At 46.2% G+C, this 19,711-nt stretch overlaps 3 protein-coding genes across 4 annotated transcripts in view; 2 read left to right on the forward strand and 1 right to left on the reverse strand.

Moving 5' to 3' along the window:
* The window catches only part of LOC139417015 (tetratricopeptide repeat domain 29), a 51,447-nt gene extending 33,113 nt beyond the window's left edge, over positions 1–18,334 (forward strand). The window contains exons 9-12 of the mRNA XM_071166249.1: positions 9,082–9,205; positions 10,075–10,164; positions 17,781–17,925; positions 18,250–18,334. Of these exons, the coding sequence (XP_071022350.1) occupies positions 9,082–9,205; positions 10,075–10,164; positions 17,781–17,925; positions 18,250–18,263 (373 nt within the window). The 3' untranslated portion in view covers positions 18,264–18,334. The remainder of the gene's footprint in view (positions 1–9,081; positions 9,206–10,074; positions 10,165–17,780; positions 17,926–18,249) is intronic.
* LOC139415790 (phosphatidylcholine:ceramide cholinephosphotransferase 2-like) overlaps positions 1–19,711 on the forward strand; it is a 742,387-nt gene that overhangs the window by 696,656 nt on the left and 26,020 nt on the right. The gene's annotated exons all lie outside the window — the stretch shown is intronic.
* The window catches only part of LOC139415792 (galactose-specific lectin nattectin-like), a 1,187,935-nt gene that overhangs the window by 335,374 nt on the left and 832,850 nt on the right, over positions 1–19,711 (reverse strand). The gene's annotated exons all lie outside the window — the stretch shown is intronic.

Consider the following 19,711-nt stretch of genomic DNA (forward strand, 5'->3'; position numbering starts at 1 on the left):
AATATGAACCTGACAGAGACAATGGAATGTTGATGCCGACCCAATACGGACCTGACAGAGACAATGGAATGTTGATGCCGACCCAATATGAACCTGACAGAGACAATAGAATGTTGATGCCGACCCAATATGAACCTGACAGAGACAATGGAATGTTGATGCCGACCCAATATGAACCTGACAGAGACAATGGAATGTTAATGCCGACCCAATATGAACCTGACAGAGACAATGGAATGTTGATGCCGACCCAATATGAACCTGGCAGAGACAATGGAATGTTGATGCCGACCCAATATGAACCTGACAGAGACAATGGAATGTTGATGCCGAACCAATACGAACCTGACAGAGACATTGAATGTTGATGCCGACCCAATATGAACCTGACAGAGACATTGGAATGTTGATGCCGACCCAATATGAACCTGACAGAGACAATGGAATGTTGACGCCGACCCAATATGAACCTGACAGAGACAATGGAATGTTGATGCTGACCCAATATGAACCTGACAGAGACAATGGAATGTTGACGCCGACCCAATATGAACCTGACGGAGACAATGGAATGTTGATGCCGACCCAATATGAACCTGACAGAGACAATGGAATGTTGATGCCGACCCAATATGAACCTGACAGAGACAATGGAATGTTGATGCCGACCCAATATGAACCTGACAGAGACAATGGAATGTTGATGCCGACCCAATATGAACCTGACAGAGACAATGGAATGTTGATGCCGACCCAATACGAACCTGACAGAGACAATGGAATGTTGATGCCGACCCAATATGAACCCGACAGAGACAATGGAATGTTGATGCCGACCCAATATGAACCTGACAGAGACAATGGAATGTTGATGCCGACCCAATACGAACCTGAAAGAGACAATGGAATGTTGATGCCGACCCAATACGAACCTGACAGAGACAATGGAATGTTGATGCCGACCCAATATGAACCTGACAGAGACAATGGAATGTTGATGCCGACCCAATATGAACCTGACAGAGACAATGGAATGTTGATGCCGACCCAATACGAACCTGACAGAGACAATGGAATGTTGATGCCGACCCAATATGAACCTGACAGAGACAATGGAATGTTGATGCCGACCCAATACGGACCTGACAGAGACAATGGAATGTTGATGCCGACCCAATATGAACCTGACAGAGACAATAGAATGTTGATGCCGACCCAATATGAACCTGACAGAGACAATGGAATGTTGATGCCGACCCAATATGAACCTGACAGAGACAATGGAATGTTGATGCTGACCCAATATGAACCTGACAGAGACAATGGAATGTTGATGCCGACCCAATATGAACCTGACAGAGACAATGGAATGTTGATGCCGACCCAATACGAACCTGACAGAGACAATGGAATGTTGATGCCGACCCAATACGAACCTGACAGAGACAATGGAATGTTGATGCCGACCCAATACGAACCTGACAGAGACAATGGAATGTTGATGCCGACCCAATACGAACCTGACAGAGACAATGGAATGTTGATGCCGACCCAATACGAACCTGACAGAGACAATGGAATGTTGATGCCGACCCAATATGAACCTGACAGAGACAATGGAATGTTGATGCCGACCCAATACGAACCTGACAGAGACAATGGAATGTTGATGCCGACCCAATACGAACCTGACAGAGACATTGAATGTTGATGCCGACCCAATATGAACCTGACAGAGACATTGGAATGTTGATGCCGACCCAATATGAACCTGACAGAGACAATGGAATGTTGACGCCGACCCAATATGAACCTGACAGAGACAATGGAATGTTGATGCTGACCCAATATGAACCTGACAGAGACAATGGAATGTTGACGCCGACCCAATATGAACCCGACAGAGACAATGGAATGTTGATGCTGACCCAATACGAACCTGACAGAGACATTGAATGTTGATGCCGACCCAATATGAACCTGACAGAGACAATGGAATGTTGATGCCGACCCAATATGAACCTGACAGAGACAATGGAATGTTGATGCCGACCCAATACGAACCTGACAGAGACAATGGAATGTTGATGCCGACCCAATACGAACCTGACAGAGACAATGGAATGTTGATGCCGACCCAATACGAACCTGACAGAGACAATGGAATGTTGATGCCGACCCAATACGAACCTGACAGAGACAATGGAATGTTGATGCCGACCCAATACGAACCTGACAGAGACAATGGAATGTTGATGCCGACCCAATATGAACCTGACAGAGACAATGGAATGTTGATGCCGACCCAATATGAACCTGACAGAGACAATGGAATGTTGATGCCGACCCAATATGAACCTGACAGAGACAATGGAATGTTGATGCCGACCCAATATGAACCTGGCAGAGACAATGGAATGTTGATGCCGACCCAATATGAACCTGACAGAGACAATGGAATGTTGACGCCGACCCAATATGAACCTGACGGAGACAATGGAATGTTGATGCCGACCCAATATGAACCTGACAGAGACAATGGAATGTTGATGCCGACCCAATATGAACCTGACAGAGACAATGGAATGTTGATGCCGACCCAATATGAACCTGACAGAGACAATGGAATGTTGATGCCGACCCAATATGAACCTGACAGAGACAATGGAATGTTGATGCCGACCCAATACGAACCTGACAGAGACAATGGAATGTTGATGCCGACCCAATATGAACCCGACAGAGACAATGGAATGTTGATGCCGACCCAATATGAACCTGACAGAGACAATGGAATGTTGATGCCGACCCAATACGAACCTGACAGAGACAATGGAATGTTGATGCCGACCCAATACGAACCTGACAGAGACAATGGAATGTTGATGCCGACCCAATATGAACCTGACAGAGACAATGGAATGTTGATGCCGACCCAATATGAACCTGACAGAGACAATGGAATGTTGATGCCGACCCAATACGAACCTGACAGAGACAATGGAATGTTGATGCCGACCCAATATGAACCTGACAGAGACAATGGAATGTTGATGCCGACCCAATACGGACCTGACAGAGACAATGGAATGTTGATGCCGACCCAATATGAACCTGACAGAGACAATAGAATGTTGATGCCGACCCAATATGAACCTGACAGAGACAATGGAATGTTGATGCCGACCCAATATGAACCTGACAGAGACAATGGAATGTTGATGCTGACCCAATATGAACCTGACAGAGACAATGGAATGTTGATGCCGACCCAATATGAACCTGACAGAGACAATGGAATGTTGATGCCGACCCAATATGAACCTGACAGAGACAATGGAATGTTGATGCCGACCCAATACGAACCTGACAGAGACATTGAATGTTGATGCCGACCCAATATGAACCTGACAGAGACATTGGAATGTTGATGCCGACCCAATACGAACCTGACAGAGTCATTGAATGTTGATGCCGACCCAATATGAACCTGACAGAGACAATGGAATGTTGACGCCGACCCAATATGAACCTGACAGAGACAATGGAATGTTGATGCTGACCCAATATGAACCTGACAGAGACAATGGAATGTTGACGCCGACCCAATATGAACCTGACGGAGACAATGGAATGTTGATGCCGACCCAATATGAACCTGACAGAGACATTGAATGTTGATGCCGACCCAATATGAACCTGACAGAGACAATGGAATGTTGATGCCGACCCAATATGAACCTGACAGAGACAATGGAATGTTGATGCCGACCCAATACGAACCTGACAGAGACAATGGAATGTTGATGCCGACCCAATACGAACCTGACAGAGACAATGGAATGTTGATGCCGACCCAATACGAACCTGACAGAGACAATGGAATGTTGATGCCGACCCAATACGAACCTGACAGAGACAATGGAATGTTGATGCCGACCCAATACGAACCTGACAGAGACAATGGAATGTTGATGCCGACCCAATATGAACCTGACAGAGACAATGGAATGTTGATGCCGACCCAATACGAACCTGACAGAGACAATGGAATGTTGATGCCGACCCAATACGAACCTGACAGAGACATTGAATGTTGATGCCGACCCAATATGAACCTGACAGAGACATTGGAATGTTGATGCCGACCCAATATGAACCTGACAGAGACAATGGAATGTTGACGCCGACCCAATATGAACCTGACAGAGACAATGGAATGTTGATGCTGACCCAATATGAACCTGACAGAGACAATGGAATGTTGACGCCGACCCAATATGAACCCGACAGAGACAATGGAATGTTGATGCTGACCCAATACGAACCTGACAGAGACATTGAATGTTGATGCCGACCCAATATGAACCTGACAGAGACAATGGAATGTTGATGCCGACCCAATACGAACCTGACAGAGACAATGGAATGTTGATGCCGACCCAATACGAACCTGACAGAGACAATGGAATGTTGATGCCGACCCAATACGAACCTGACAGAGACAATGGAATGTTGATGCCGACCCAATACGAACCTGACAGAGACAATGGAATGTTGATGCCGACCCAATACGAACCTGACAGAGACAATGGAATGTTGATGCCGACCCAATATGAACCTGACAGAGACAATGGAATGTTGACGCCGACCCAATATGAACCTGACAGAGACAATGGAATGTTGATGCTGACCCAATATGAACCTGACAGAGACAATGGAATGTTGACGCCGACCCAATATGAACCTGACGGAGACAATGGAATGTTGATGCCGACCCAATATGAACCTGACAGAGACATTGAATGTTGATGCCGACCCAATATGAACCTGACAGAGACAATGGAATGTTGATGCCGACCCAATATGAACCTGACAGAGACAATGGAATGTTGATGCCGACCCAATACGAACCTGACAGAGACAATGGAATGTTGATGCCGACCCAATACGAACCTGACAGAGACAATGGAATGTTGATGCCGACCCAATACGAACCTGACAGAGACAATGGAATGTTGATGCCGACCCAATACGAACCTGACAGAGACAATGGAATGTTGATGCCGACCCAATACGAACCTGACAGAGACAATGGAATGTTGATGCCGACCCAATATGAACCTGACAGAGACAATGGAATGTTGATGCCGACCCAATACGAACCTGACAGAGACAATGGAATGTTGATGCCGACCCAATACGAACCTGACAGAGACATTGAATGTTGATGCCGACCCAATATGAACCTGACAGAGACATTGGAATGTTGATGCCGACCCAATATGAACCTGACAGAGACAATGGAATGTTGACGCCGACCCAATATGAACCTGACAGAGACAATGGAATGTTGATGCTGACCCAATATGAACCTGACAGAGACAATGGAATGTTGACGCCGACCCAATATGAACCCGACAGAGACAATGGAATGTTGATGCTGACCCAATACGAACCTGACAGAGACATTGAATGTTGATGCCGACCCAATATGAACCTGACAGAGACAATGGAATGTTGATGCCGACCCAATATGAACCTGACAGAGACAATGGAATGTTGATGCCGACCCAATACGAACCTGACAGAGACAATGGAATGTTGATGCCGACCCAATACGAACCTGACAGAGACAATGGAATGTTGATGCCGACCCAATACGAACCTGACAGAGACAATGGAATGTTGATGCCGACCCAATACGAACCTGACAGAGACAATGGAATGTTGATGCCGACCCAATACGAACCTGACAGAGACAATGGAATGTTGATGCCGACCCAATATGAACCTGACAGAGACAATGGAATGTTGATGCCGACCCAATACGAACCTGACAGAGACAATGGAATGTTGATGCCGACCCAATATGAACCTGACAGAGACAATGGAATGTTGATGCCGACCCAATATGAACCTGACAGAGACAATGGAATGTTGATGCCGACCCAATACAAACCTGACAGAGAAAATGGAATGTTGATGCCGACCCAATATGAACCTGACAGAGACATTGAATGTTGATGCCGACCCAATATGAACCTGACAGAGACAATGGAATGTTGATGCCGACCCAATACGAACCTGACAGAGACAATGGAATGTTGATGCCGACCCAATACGAACCTGACAGAGACAATGGAATGTTGACGCCGACCCAATATGAACCTGACAGAGACAATGGAATGTTGATGCTGACCCAATATGAACCTGACAGAGACAATGGAATGTTGACGCCGACCCAATATGAACCTGACGGAGACAATGGAATGTTGATGCCGACCCAATATGAACCTGACAGAGACATTGAATGTTGATGCCGACCCAATACGAACCTGACAGAGACAATGGAATGTTGATGCCGACCCAATACGAACCTGACAGAGACAATGGAATGTTGACGCCGACCCAATATGAACCTGACAGAGACAATGGAATGTTGATGCCGACCCAATACGAACCTGACAGAGACAATGGAATGTTGATGCCGACCCAATACGAACCTGACAGAGACAATGGAATGTTGATGCCGACCCAATATGAACCTGACAGAGACAATGGAATGTTGATGCCGACCCAATACGAACCTGACAGAGACAATGGAATGTTGATGCCGACCCAATACGAACCTGACAGAGACATTGAATGTTGATGCCGACCCAATATGAACCTGACAGAGACATTGGAATGTTGATGCCGACCCAATATGAACCTGACAGAGACAATGGAATGTTGACGCCGACCCAATATGAACCTGACAGAGACAATGGAATGTTGATGCTGACCCAATATGAACCTGACAGAGACAATGGAATGTTGACGCCGACCCAATATGAACCTGACAGAGACAATGGAATGTTGATGCTGACCCAATATGAACCTGACAGAGACAATGGAATGTTGACGCCGACCCAATATGAACCCGACAGAGACAATGGAATGTTGATGCTGACCCAATACGAACCTGACAGAGACATTGAATGTTGATGCCGACCCAATATGAACCTGACAGAGACAATGGAATGTTGATGCCGACCCAATATGAACCTGACAGAGACAATGGAATGTTGATGCCGACCCAATACGAACCTGACAGAGACAATGGATTGTTGGTGCCGACCCAATACGAACCTGACAGAGACAATGGAATGTTGATGCCGACCCAATACGAACCTGACAGAGACAATGGAATGTTGATGCCGACCCAATACGAACCTGACAGAGACAATGGAATGTTGATGCCGACCCAATACGAACCTGACAGAGACAATGGAATGTTGATGCCGACCCAATATGAACCTGACAGAGACAATGGAATGTTGATGCCGACCCAATACGAACCTGACAGAGACAATGGAATGTTGATGCCGACCCAATATGAACCTGACAGAGACAATGGAATGTTGATGCCGACCCAATACAAACCTGACAGAGACAATGGAATGTTGATGCCGACCCAATACGAACCTGACAGAGACAATGGAATGTTGATGCCGACCCAATACGAACCTGACAGAGACAATGGAATGTTGATGCCGACCCAATACGAACCTGACAGAGACAATGGAATGTTGATGCCGACCCAATATAAAACCCGACAGAGACAATGGAATGTTGATGCCGACCCAATATGAACCTGACAGAGACAATGGAATGTTGATGCCGACCCAATATGAACCTGACAGAGACAATGGAATGTTGATGCCGACCCAATACGAACCTGACAGAGACATTGAATGTTGACTATTTTAGGTTTTAGAATTTCCATTAATAAGCTCTAAATCATTGTATTGAATTATTTATAATTATATTATATTTCATAATTAATTTAATGTTGAAAAACTATATAGAAACCGAAAATCTAAAACTGATTTTACATTTTTTAATTTAATTTTACACCCTTTTTCGTGGTATCCAATTGTTAGTAATTACTGTCTTGTCTCATCGCTACAACTCCCGTACGGGCTCGGGAGAGACAAAGGTTGAAAGTCATGCGTCCTCCGATACACAACCCAACCAAGCCGCACTGCTTCTTAACACAGAGCGCGTCCAACCCGGAAGCCAGCCGCACCAATGTGTCGGAGGAAACACTGTGCACCTGGCAACCTTAGTTAGCGCGCACAGTGCCCGGCCCGCCACAGGAGTCGCTGGTGCGCGATGAGACAAGGATTTCCCTACCGGCCAAACCCTCCCTAACCCGGACGACGCTAGGCCAATTGTACGTCGCCCCACGGACCTCCCGGTCGCAGCCGGCTGCGACAGAGCCTGGGCGCGAACGCAGAGTCTCTGGTGGCACAGCTAACCGAACCGACCTCATAAAGCACTAATCGCTCAGCACTATTTTACACACAAAGACACACACACAGAAGGACGGACAGACACACACAGACACACACAGAAGGACGGACAGACACACACAGACACACACAGAAGGACGAACAGACACACACAGACACACACTGAAGGACGGACAGACACACACAGATACACACACACACAGACACACACTTAAGAACGGACGGACACACACAGACACACACTGAAGGACAGACACACTGAAGGACAGACACACACAGACACGCTGAAGGACAGACACACACAGACACACTGAAGGACAGACACACACAGACACACTGAAGGACAGACACACACAGACACACACTGAAGGACGGACAGACACACACAGATACACACACACACACACAGACACACTTAAGAACGGACGGACACACACAGACACACACTGAAGGACAGACACACTGAAGGACAGACACACACAGACACGCTGAAGGACAGACACACACAGACACACTGAAGGACAGACACACACAGACACACTGAAGGACAGACACACACAGACACACTGAAGGACAGACACACACAGACACACTGAAGGACAGACACACACAGACACACTGAAGGACAGACACACACAGACACACTGAAGGACAGACACACACAGACACGCTGAAGGACAGACACACACAGACACGCTGAAGGACAGACACACACACCTGACAGTTTGTGTTGTTGGACCTTCGGTGGAAGGTTCCTATACAGTTTGTGTGTGTGTCCTAGTGAGGGGAAGCTGAGTGAAACGGTCCAGTATCTGGAGAAGTTTGCAGAGGTTTCCCAGGGCAACAACCAATACCACAACCTAGAGGAAGCATGCATGTGTCTAGGAGTCATCTTCAACTCTAGAGTAAGAGAGGGAGGGAGGGAGGGAGTGGGGGGGAGATAGGGAGGGGGGAGAGTGGGAGGGAGGGAGGGAGGGAGGGTGGGGGGAGATAGGGAGGGAGAGAGCATGTGTCTAGGAGTTATCTTCAACTCTAGAGGGGGGGAGGGAGGGAGAGAGCATGTGTCTAGGAGTTATCTTCAACTCTAGAGGGGGGGAGGGAGGGAGAGAGCATGTGTCTAGGAGTTATCTTCAACTCTAGAGGGGGGGAGGGAGGGAGAGAGCATGTGTCTAGGAGTTATCTTCAACTCTAGAGTAAGAGAGGGAGGGAGGGAGGGAGGGAGGGGGGGGGGAGAGTGGGAGGGAGGGAGGGAGGGTGGGGGGAGATAGGGAGGGAGAGAGCATGTGTCTAGGAGTTATCTTCAACTCTAGAGGGGGGGAGGGAGGGAGAGAGCATGTGTCTAGGAGTTATCTTCAACTCTAGAGGGGGGGAGGGAGGGAGAGAGCATGTGTCTAGGAGTTATCTTCAACTCTAGAGGGGGGGAGGGAGGGAGAGAGCATGTGTCTAGGAGTTATCTTCAACTCTAGAGTAAGAGAGGGAGGGAGGGGGAGGGAGGGGACAAAATAAGAATTCAGAGAGATGGATCGACATTTTACAATTTGACAACATGCATTTATTCCACTTTTCAAATTAAGCATTTTTCCCTCTCTGTCTCTCTGTCTATCCCCCTCTCTCTCTTTCTATCCCCCTCTCTCTCTGTCTATCTTTTTCTCTCTCTCTCTGTCTATCCCCCCCTCTCTTTTCTTCCCTCTCTCTCTCTCGCTCTCTCTCTCTCTCTCTCTCTCTCTCTCTCTCTCTCTCTCTCTCTCTCTCACCCCTCACACTCTCTCCTCAGGGTCAGTACGAAAGAGGCTGTACGTACTTTGAACGGGGGTACGAGATCGCCCGTGACCTGGAGGAGGTCCCCCTGCTCCAGAGGGCTCAGGTATGAATGAGGCTCTTTCTATAAATAATGGGGCCCAGTCTGTCACATTGGGATCAACATCTCAAGTAATGCAAATTGTCCCATAACTCCACAACAACAGGACTATACATCCTATAAGCAGGGGTCATACTAACATTAACAAGTCAAATTCAATTACTTTCAGGGACTTTTTCAAGCAGTTAAAGGTAATTTTCAATGTTATACAATTGTATAATTTATATAATTGTACATATAGGGTCTAATATAAAATAACATGTAAAAAGTGTTTTAAAAAAGTGGCATTATCACTTTAAGAATACTTCTTTAGGCCTTGACATTCTAATTGATTTTCTAATTGACATTCTAATTGACATTCTAATTGACATTCTAATTGACATTCTAATTGACATTCTAATTGACATTCTAATTGATACGCTAATTGATATTATAATTGATATGCTAATTGATGTGCTAATTGATATTATAATTGATATTATAATTGCCATTCTAATTGATATTCTAATTTATATTCTAGTTGATATTCTAATTGATATTCTAGTTGACATTCTAATTGACATTCTAGTTGTTCTTACATTCTAAACTATGAGGGAATAATGTGGACGTTGCCACTTTAAGAATACTTCTTTGGGCCTTGACATTCTAATTGACATTCTAATTGATATTCTAATTGACATTCTAATTGACATTCTAATTGACATTCTAATTACTCTACCAACTAACCTTACACTCATTACCCTTCCAACTAACCCTACACTCATTAAAACTCACCACCTCATTACCCTACCAACTAACCCACCACCTCATTACCCTACCAACTAACCCACCACCTCATTACCCTACCAACTAACCCACCACCTCATTACCCTACCAACTGACCCACCACCTCATTACCCTACCAACTAACCCTACACTCATTACCCTACCAACTAACCCTACACTCATTACCCTACCAACTAACCCACCACCTCATTACCCTACCAACTAACCCACCACGTCATTACCCTACCAACTAACCCTACACTCATGACCCTTCCAACTAACCCACCACGTCATTATCCTACCAACTAACCCCCCACTTCATTACCCTACCAACTAACCCTACACTCATTACCCTTCCAACTAACCCTACACTCATTACCCTACCAACTAACCCACCACCTCATTACCCTACCAACTAACCCACCACCTCATTACCCTACCAACTAACCCACCACGTCATTACCCTTCCAACTAACCCACCACGTCATTACCCTACCAACTAACCCACCACCTCATTACCCTACCAACTAACCCACCAACTCATTACCCTACCAACTAACCCTACACTCATTAAAACCCCCCACCTCATTACCCTACCAACTAACCCACCACGTCATTACCCTACCAACTAACCCACCACGTCATTACCCTACCAACTAACCCACCACCTCATTACCCTACCAACTAACCCACCACCTCATTACCCTGCCAACTAACCCACCACCTCATTACCCTACCAACTAACCCTACACTCATTACCCTACCAACTAACCCTACACTCATTACCCTACCAACTAACCCACCACGTCATTACCCTACCAACTAACCCACCACGTCATTACCCTACCAACTAACCCTACACTCATTACCCTTCCAACTAACCCACCACGTCATTACCCTACCAACTAACCCTACACTCATTACCCTTCCAACTAACCCACCACGTCATTACCCTACCAACTAACCCACCACCTCATTACCCTACCAACTAACCCTACATTCATTACCCTTCCAACTAACCTTACACTCATTACCCTACCAACTAACCCACCACTTCATTACCCTACCAACTAACCCACCACCTCATTACCCTACCAACTAACCCATCACGTCATTACCCTTCCAACTAACCCACCACGTCATTACCCTACCAACTAACCCACCACCTCATTACCCTTCCAACTAACCCACCACCTCATTACCCTACCAACTAACCCTACACTCATTAAAAAATCCCACCTCATTACCCTACCAACTAACCCACCACGTCATTACCCTACCAACTAACCCACCACGTCATTCATTACCCTACCAACTAACCCACCACGTCATTACCCTACCAACTAACCCACCACCTCATTACCCTGCCAACTAACCCACCACCTCATTACCCTACCAACTAACCTTACACTCATTACCCTACCAACTAACCCTACACTCATTACCCTACCAACTAACCCACCACGTCATTACCCTACCAACTAACCCACCACCTCATTACCCTACCAACTAACCCACCACGTCATTACCCTACCAACTAATTACACTCATTACCCTTCCAACTAACCCTACACTCATTAAAACTCACCACCTCATTACCCTACCAACTAACCCACCATCTCATTACCCTACCAACTAACCCACCACCTCATTACCCTACCAACTAACCCTACACTCATTACCCTACCAACTAACCCACCACCTCATTACCCTACCAACTAACCCACCGCCTCATTACCCTACCAACTAACCCTACACTCATTAAAACCCACCACCTCATTATCCTACCAACTAACCCACCACTTCATTACCCTACCAACTAACCCTACACTCATTAACCATCACCTCATTACCCTACCAACTAACCCACCACCTCATTATCCTACCAACTAACCCTACACTCATTAACCACCACCTCATTATCCTACCAACTAACCCGATTTTGGACAAAATCTGCCAAGACACCGACCATGAGGTTGGTGGAAGTAGGTTTCAAATCATGTCGTGAAACCAACCATGAGACTGTAGGTTTTAAATCATGTGGTGAAACCAACCATGAGACTGTAGGTTTCAAATCATGTGGTGAATGTTACTGAGCACAGAGCCTTCAGTATGTATATTCACACCCCTTGCCTTCTTCCATGCTGTTCTGTTACAGACGCAATTTAAAATGGATTCAATTGAGATTGTGTCACTGGACTACACACAATACCCCATAATGTCAAAGTGCTATTATGTTTATAGAAATGTTTACGAATTAATGAAAAATGTATAGCTGAAATGTCTTGAGTCAATAAGTATTCAAGTCCTTTGTTATGGTAAGAAGACTAAATAAGTTCAGGAGTAAAAATGTGCTTAACAAGTCACACAATAAGTTGCATGGACTCACTCTGTGTGTAATAATAGTGTTTAACGTGATGATATTAATGACATCCTCATCTCTGTGCCTCCACACATACAATTATCTGTAAGGTCCCTCAGTAGAGCAGGGAGTTTCAAACACAGATTCAACCACAAAGACCAGGGAGGTTTTCCAATGCCTCACAAAGAACGGCCCCTATTGGTAGATCGGTAAAAAATTAAAAGCAGACATTGAATATCCCTTTGAACATGGTGAAGTTATTAATTATACTTTGGATGGTGTATCAATACACCCAGTCACTACAAAGATACAGGCTTCCTTCCTAACTTAGTTGCTGGAGAGGAAGGAAACCACTCAGGGATTGCACTGTGATGCCAATGGTGACTTTAAAACAGTTACAGAGTTTAATGGCTGTGATAGGTAGAAAACCGAGGATGGATCAACAACATTGTAGTTACTCCACAATACAAACCTAAATGACAGAGTGAAAACAATGAAGCCTGTACAGAATTGTGCATCTTGTTTGCTATAAGGCAAATTATATTACAGAAATTAACTTTATGTCCTGAATACAAAGCGTTATGTTTGACACAAATCCAACACAACACATCACTGAGTAACACATCTCATATTTTCAAGCATGGTGGTGGCTGCATCATGTTATGGGTATGCTTGTCATCGACAATACCCATAACATGGATAAAAAGAAATGGGATACAGCTATAAGCACAGGCAAAATCCTAGAGGAAAACCTGGCTCAGTCTGCTTTCAGACAGACAATGGGGGACAAATTCACCTTTCAGCAGGACAATAACCTAAAACGCTAGGTCAAATATATCCTGGAGTTGCTTACCAAGATGACATTGAATGTTCCTGAGTGGCCTAGTTACAGTTTTGACTTAAATCCACTTTCAAATCTATGGCAAGACTTAACTACCAACTTGACAGAACTTAAAGAATTTTTAAAAGAATAATGTGCAAATATTGTACAATCCAGGTGTGCAAAGCTCTTAGACTTACCCAGAAAGACTCACAGCTGTAACCCCACCACCCACTAGAGAAATAGACAACTCATATATGGATTGTGAGAAAGGTCTTAGTTTTGGCCAGGAGTTGTCTTGTTTCCTGCTGTAGCGATCCGGGGTCACGGCACCAAGAATTGTGGTGGAAAAATGACTCAGAAGGCAGTCCGATCTCAATATTCAAAAGCTTTATGACGAGCATGTACGCAAGGGGAAACTAGAGTCTCTCTTTGTTCTCACAGACATTTATACAGACCCAGGATGGGGGGGGGGGGGTGTTTCACATGCCCTTGGATTGAGTCGGGTGCTTCTGCTTATCACCACAGTTGGCCTAGAGAAAGACTAATCATACCAGGGACATGTCCACTCCCCCACACATCCTGGGACAACAGGAACCATTACAGATCGTTTCACAGAAAGTTAGAACAGGACAGTTTAGAAACAGTTATATAACAGGCTGCTTATATTACAAAAGGGCAACTAAACTCAGCAAAAAAAAAGAAAACGTCCTTCTCCAGTGTCGACTGCGTTTATTTTCAGCAAACTTAACATGTGTAAATATTTGTATGAACATAACAAGATTCAACAACTGAGACATAAACTGAACAAGTTCCACAGACATGTAACTCATTCCTTCAATGATAAACGTGAATCCGACCATCACCCCTGCTGAGACAAAACCGCTACTCGTCAGTGAAGACCACTTTTTGACAGTCCTGTCTGGTCCAACAACGGTGGGTTTGTGCCCATAGGTGACGTTGTTGCCGGTGATGTCTGGTGAGGACCTTCCTTACAACAGGCCTACAAGCCCTCAGTCCAGCCTCTCTCAGCCAATTGCAGACAGTCTTAGCACTGATGGAGGGATTGTGCATTCCTGGTGTAACTTGGGCAGTTGTTGTTGCCATCCTGTACCTGTCCCGCAGATGTGATGTTCGGATGTACCAATCCTGTGCAGGTGTTGTTACACATGGTCTGCCACTGCGCATACGATCAGCTGTCCGTCCTGTCTCCCTGTAGCGCTGTTTTAGGCATCTCACAGTACAGACATTGCCATTTATTTCCCTGACCACATCTGCAGTCCTCATGCCTCCTTGCAGCATGCCTAAGGTACGTTCACGCAGATGAGCAGGGACCCTGGGCAGAAGACCCTGAGTCAGGAGAAAGGCCTCTTTAGTGTCCTAAACGTTCAAATCAAATCAAATTTATTTATATAGCCCTTCGTACATCAGCTGATATCTCAAAGTGCTGTACAGAAACCCAGCCTAAAACCCCAAATAGCAAGCAATGCAGGTGTAGAAGCACGGTGGCTAGGAAAAACTACCTAGAAAGGCCAAAACCTAGGAAGAAACCTAGAGAGGAACCAGGCTATGTGGGGTGGCCAGTCCTCTTCTGGCTGTGCCGGGTGGAGATTATAACAGAACATGGGACAAGATGTTCAAATGTTCATAAATGACCAGCATGGTCGAATAATAATAAGGCAGAACAGTTCATAACTGTGACCTTAATTGCCTACCGTCTGTAAGCTGTTAGTGTCTTAACGACCGTTCCACAGGTGCATGTTCATTAATTGTTTATGGTTCATTGAACAAGCATGGGAAACAGTGTTTAAACCCTTTACAATGAAGATCTGTGAAGGTGTTTGGATTTTTACTAATTATCTTTGAAAAAACAGGGTCCTGAAAAAGGGCCGTTTCTTTTTTTTGCTGAGTTTAGAAACAGAGCAACCTTACAGACAAGGGGGGGGGGGGGGTGACCCTTCTTCAGGTCATCTAAGATAACAGGTGATTCTAACATGTATTATAAACTGTGTGGATCGAGCCCTGAATGCTGATTGGCTGACAGCCGTGGTATATCAGACCGTATGACAAAACATTTATTTTTACTGCTCTAATTGTGTTGGTAACCAGTTTATAATAGCAATAAGGCACCTCGGGGGTTTATGGTATATGGCCAATACACCACGGCTAAGGGCTGTGCCCAGGCACTCCGCTTTGCATCGTGCCTAAGAACAGCCCTTATACCACACCCGCTTGTGCCTTATTGCTTATTTCACTCAGGGGTGTGAATACTTATGTAAATTCGATTTCTTTATTTAATTTTCAATGAATTAGCAAACCTTTTCTAAAACCATGTTTTCACTTTGTCATTATGGAGTGTTGTGATGTCATTGTGGAGTGTTTTGATGTCATTGTGGAGTGTTGTGATGTCATTGTGGAGTGTTGTGATGTCATTATGGAGTGTTATGTGTGGATGGGTGTGAGCGAAACAATTTAATCCATTTTGAATTCAGGCTGTAACACAACAAAATGTGGAAGAAGTCAATGGGTATGAATACATTCTGAAGGGGACTTATCAACAGCTGTAACAAGTTGTCCAGCGTAGGACACCCACACTGGCACCCTAGTTTATAGATAGACTCATATACATTATGAATGGGTCCCACACTGGCACCCTAGTTTATAGATAGACCCATATACATTATGGATGGGTCCCACACTGGCACCCTAGTTTATAGATAGACCCATATACATTTTGGATGAATCCCAAATGGCACACTAGTTTATAGATAGACCCATGATCCTTCTTATATAGTGGAAACAGCCTGTGTGACCAGGGCTGATAGGGGACACAGCCTGTGTGACCAGGGCTGATAGGGGACACAGCCTGTGTGACCAGGGCTGATAGGGGACACAGCCTGTGTGACCAAAGCTGATAGGGGACACATCCTATGTGACCAGGGCTGATAGGGGACACAGCCTGTGTGACCAGGGCTGATAGGGGACACAGCCTGTGTGACCAGGGCTGATAGGGGACACAGCCTGTGTGACCAGGGCTGATAGGGGACACAGCCTATGTGACCAGGGCTGATAGGGGACACAGCCTATGTGACCAGGTCTGATATTGGACACACCCTATGTGACCAGGGCTGATAGGGGATACATAGAGGACACAGCCTGTGTGACCAGGGCTGATAGGGGACACAGCCTATGTGACCAGGTCTGATATTGGACACACCCTATGTGACCAGGCTGATAGGGGACACATAGGGGACACAGCCTATGTGACCAGGGCTGATAGGGGACACAGTCTGTGTGACCAGGGCTGATAGGGGACACAGCCTGTGTTACCAGGGCTGATAGGGGACACAGCCTGTGTTACCAGGGCTGATAGATTCTTCTATCTTGTATATTCTATGTATTGTCGTCACCATGGTTACATGGAAATGTACTTGGCATGTAAAGGCGATCCCGTCTGGGCCTGGTTCCTCCTCTAGGTTCCTCCTCTAGGTTTCTTCCTAGGTTCCTGCCTTCTAGGGAGTTGTTCCTAGCCGCTGTCCTTCTGCCAACCTCTACATTGCTGTCTCTTTTGGGGTGTTTTTTTTTGGGGGGGGGGGGTATCTGTAAAAACAGTTTGTGAAAACTGCTGACGTAAAATAAAACTTTTTTTTCTTTCTTTCCCGTTGTGATTGTCAGGTGTTTGTGGGTAGTGCCCGTGCCTACAGTATGATCAGGAAGTACAGTCGTTCCATTGAGACGGCGTCACACAGTGACCTGCTACTCCTGACCGGCTGGAAGGAGAGCAGGCAGAACGTATTTACTGATACAACAGGATCAGCAGGTGAGTCTGGTTACGGGGGAGGGGGGGGGGGGGGGGGGGGGGTATTGTCTGCTTCTTGAAATAGTGTAACGGATGTGAAACCGCTAGCCTAGTTAGCGGTGCGCGCTAAATAGCGTTTCAATCGGTGACGTCACTCGCTTTGCATGTATCATCTGTGTCGGTGCCATTTAAGGAAACGGCATATAGTGGAGGTCTTCAGAATAGAACGTTTTAATCCGTGTTGTCACTGGAGATAGTTTATATAGGCTAGTAGCATGTTCTACATTTCAAAACGTTTTCTACTGTTTTGCTCCCAACTGAACGTGACCCTGTTGTTTCCAACAGAGGGAAAGATATGAGGAGGAGGAGGAAGAGGAGGACCAGAGGAGAAGATGAAGTGCTCTTATCACCGTGTTGATAATAATAATAATAAAACAAATCTAACTCTCTTCATAGCGAAGGTGTTTTATCTTTCATTTTACAATCTGTAGAAACTATGAGAATAGAAAGGTTCAGAACTTTTGTGAAACATTCACAGCACAGTTGGGGAAAAAAATATGGAAATTAGAAATCAAAACTGGATGGTGTTCGGAGATGGGGCGGCAGGTAGCCTAGTGGTTAGAGTGTAGAGGTGGCAGGTAGCCTAGTGGTTAGAGTGGAGGGGCGGTATGGTAGCCTAGTGGTTAGAGTGTAGGGGCGGCAGGTAGCCTAGTGGTTAGAGTGTAGGGGCGGCAGGTAGCCTAGTGGTTAGAGTGTAGAGGTGGCAGGTAGCCTAGTGGTTAAAGTGTAGGGGCGGCAGGTAGCCTAGTGGTTAGAGTGTAGGGGCGGTATGGTAGCCTAGTGGTTAGAGTGTAGAGGTGGCAGGTAGCCTAGTGGTTAGAGTTTATGGGCGGTATGGTAGCCTAGTGGTTAGAGTGTAGGGGCGGCAGGTAGCCTAGTGGTTAGAGTGTAGGGGCGGCAGGTAGCCTAGTGGTTAGAGTGTAGGGACGGCAGGTAGACTAGTGGTTAGAGTGTAGGGTCGGCAGGTAGTCTAGTGGTTAGAGCGTGGGTCGGCAGGTAGCCTAGTGGTTAGAGTGTAGGGTCGGCAGGTAGCCTAGTGGTTAGAGTGTAGGGACGGCAGGTAGACTAGTGGTTAGAGCGTGGGTCGGCAGGTAGCCTAGTGGTTAGAGTGTAAGGGCGGCAGGTAGCCTAGTGGTTAGAGTGTAGGGGAGGCAGGTAGCCTAGTGGTTAGAGCGTAGTGGTTAGAGTGGAGGGGCGGCAGGTAGCCTAGTGGTTAGAGTGTAGAGGTGGCAGGTAGCCTAGTGGTTAGAGTTTATGGGCGGTATGGTAGCCTAGTGGTTAGAGTGTAGGGGCGGCAGGTAGCCTAGTGGTTAGAGTGTAGGGGCGGCAGGTAGCCTAGTGGTTAGAGTGTAGGGGCGGTATGGTAGCCTAGTGGTTAGAGTGTAGGGGCGGCAGGTAGCCTAGTGGTTAGAGTGTAGGGGCGGTATGGTAGCCTAGTGGTTAGAGTGTAGGGGCGGCAGGTAGCCTAGTGGTTAGAGTGTAGGGGCGGCAGGGTAGCCTAGTGGTTAGAGTGTAGGGGCGGCAGGTAGCCTAGTGGTTAGAGTGTTGGGGCGGTAGGGTAGCCAGTGGTTAGAGCGTGGGTCGGCAGGTAGCCTAGTGGTTAGAGTGTAGGGGCGGCAGGTAGCCTAGTGGTTAGAGTGTAGGGGCGGCAGGTAGCCTAGTGGTTAGAGTGGAGGGGCGGCAGGTAGCCTAGTGGTTAGAGTGTAGGGGCGGCAGGTAGCCTAGTGGTTAGAGCGTAGTGGTTAGA

The sequence above is a fragment of the Oncorhynchus clarkii genome, chromosome 9 (genome assembly GCF_045791955.1).
Source record: "Oncorhynchus clarkii lewisi isolate Uvic-CL-2024 chromosome 9, UVic_Ocla_1.0, whole genome shotgun sequence".
Lineage (NCBI taxonomy): Eukaryota > Metazoa > Chordata > Actinopteri > Salmoniformes > Salmonidae > Oncorhynchus > Oncorhynchus clarkii.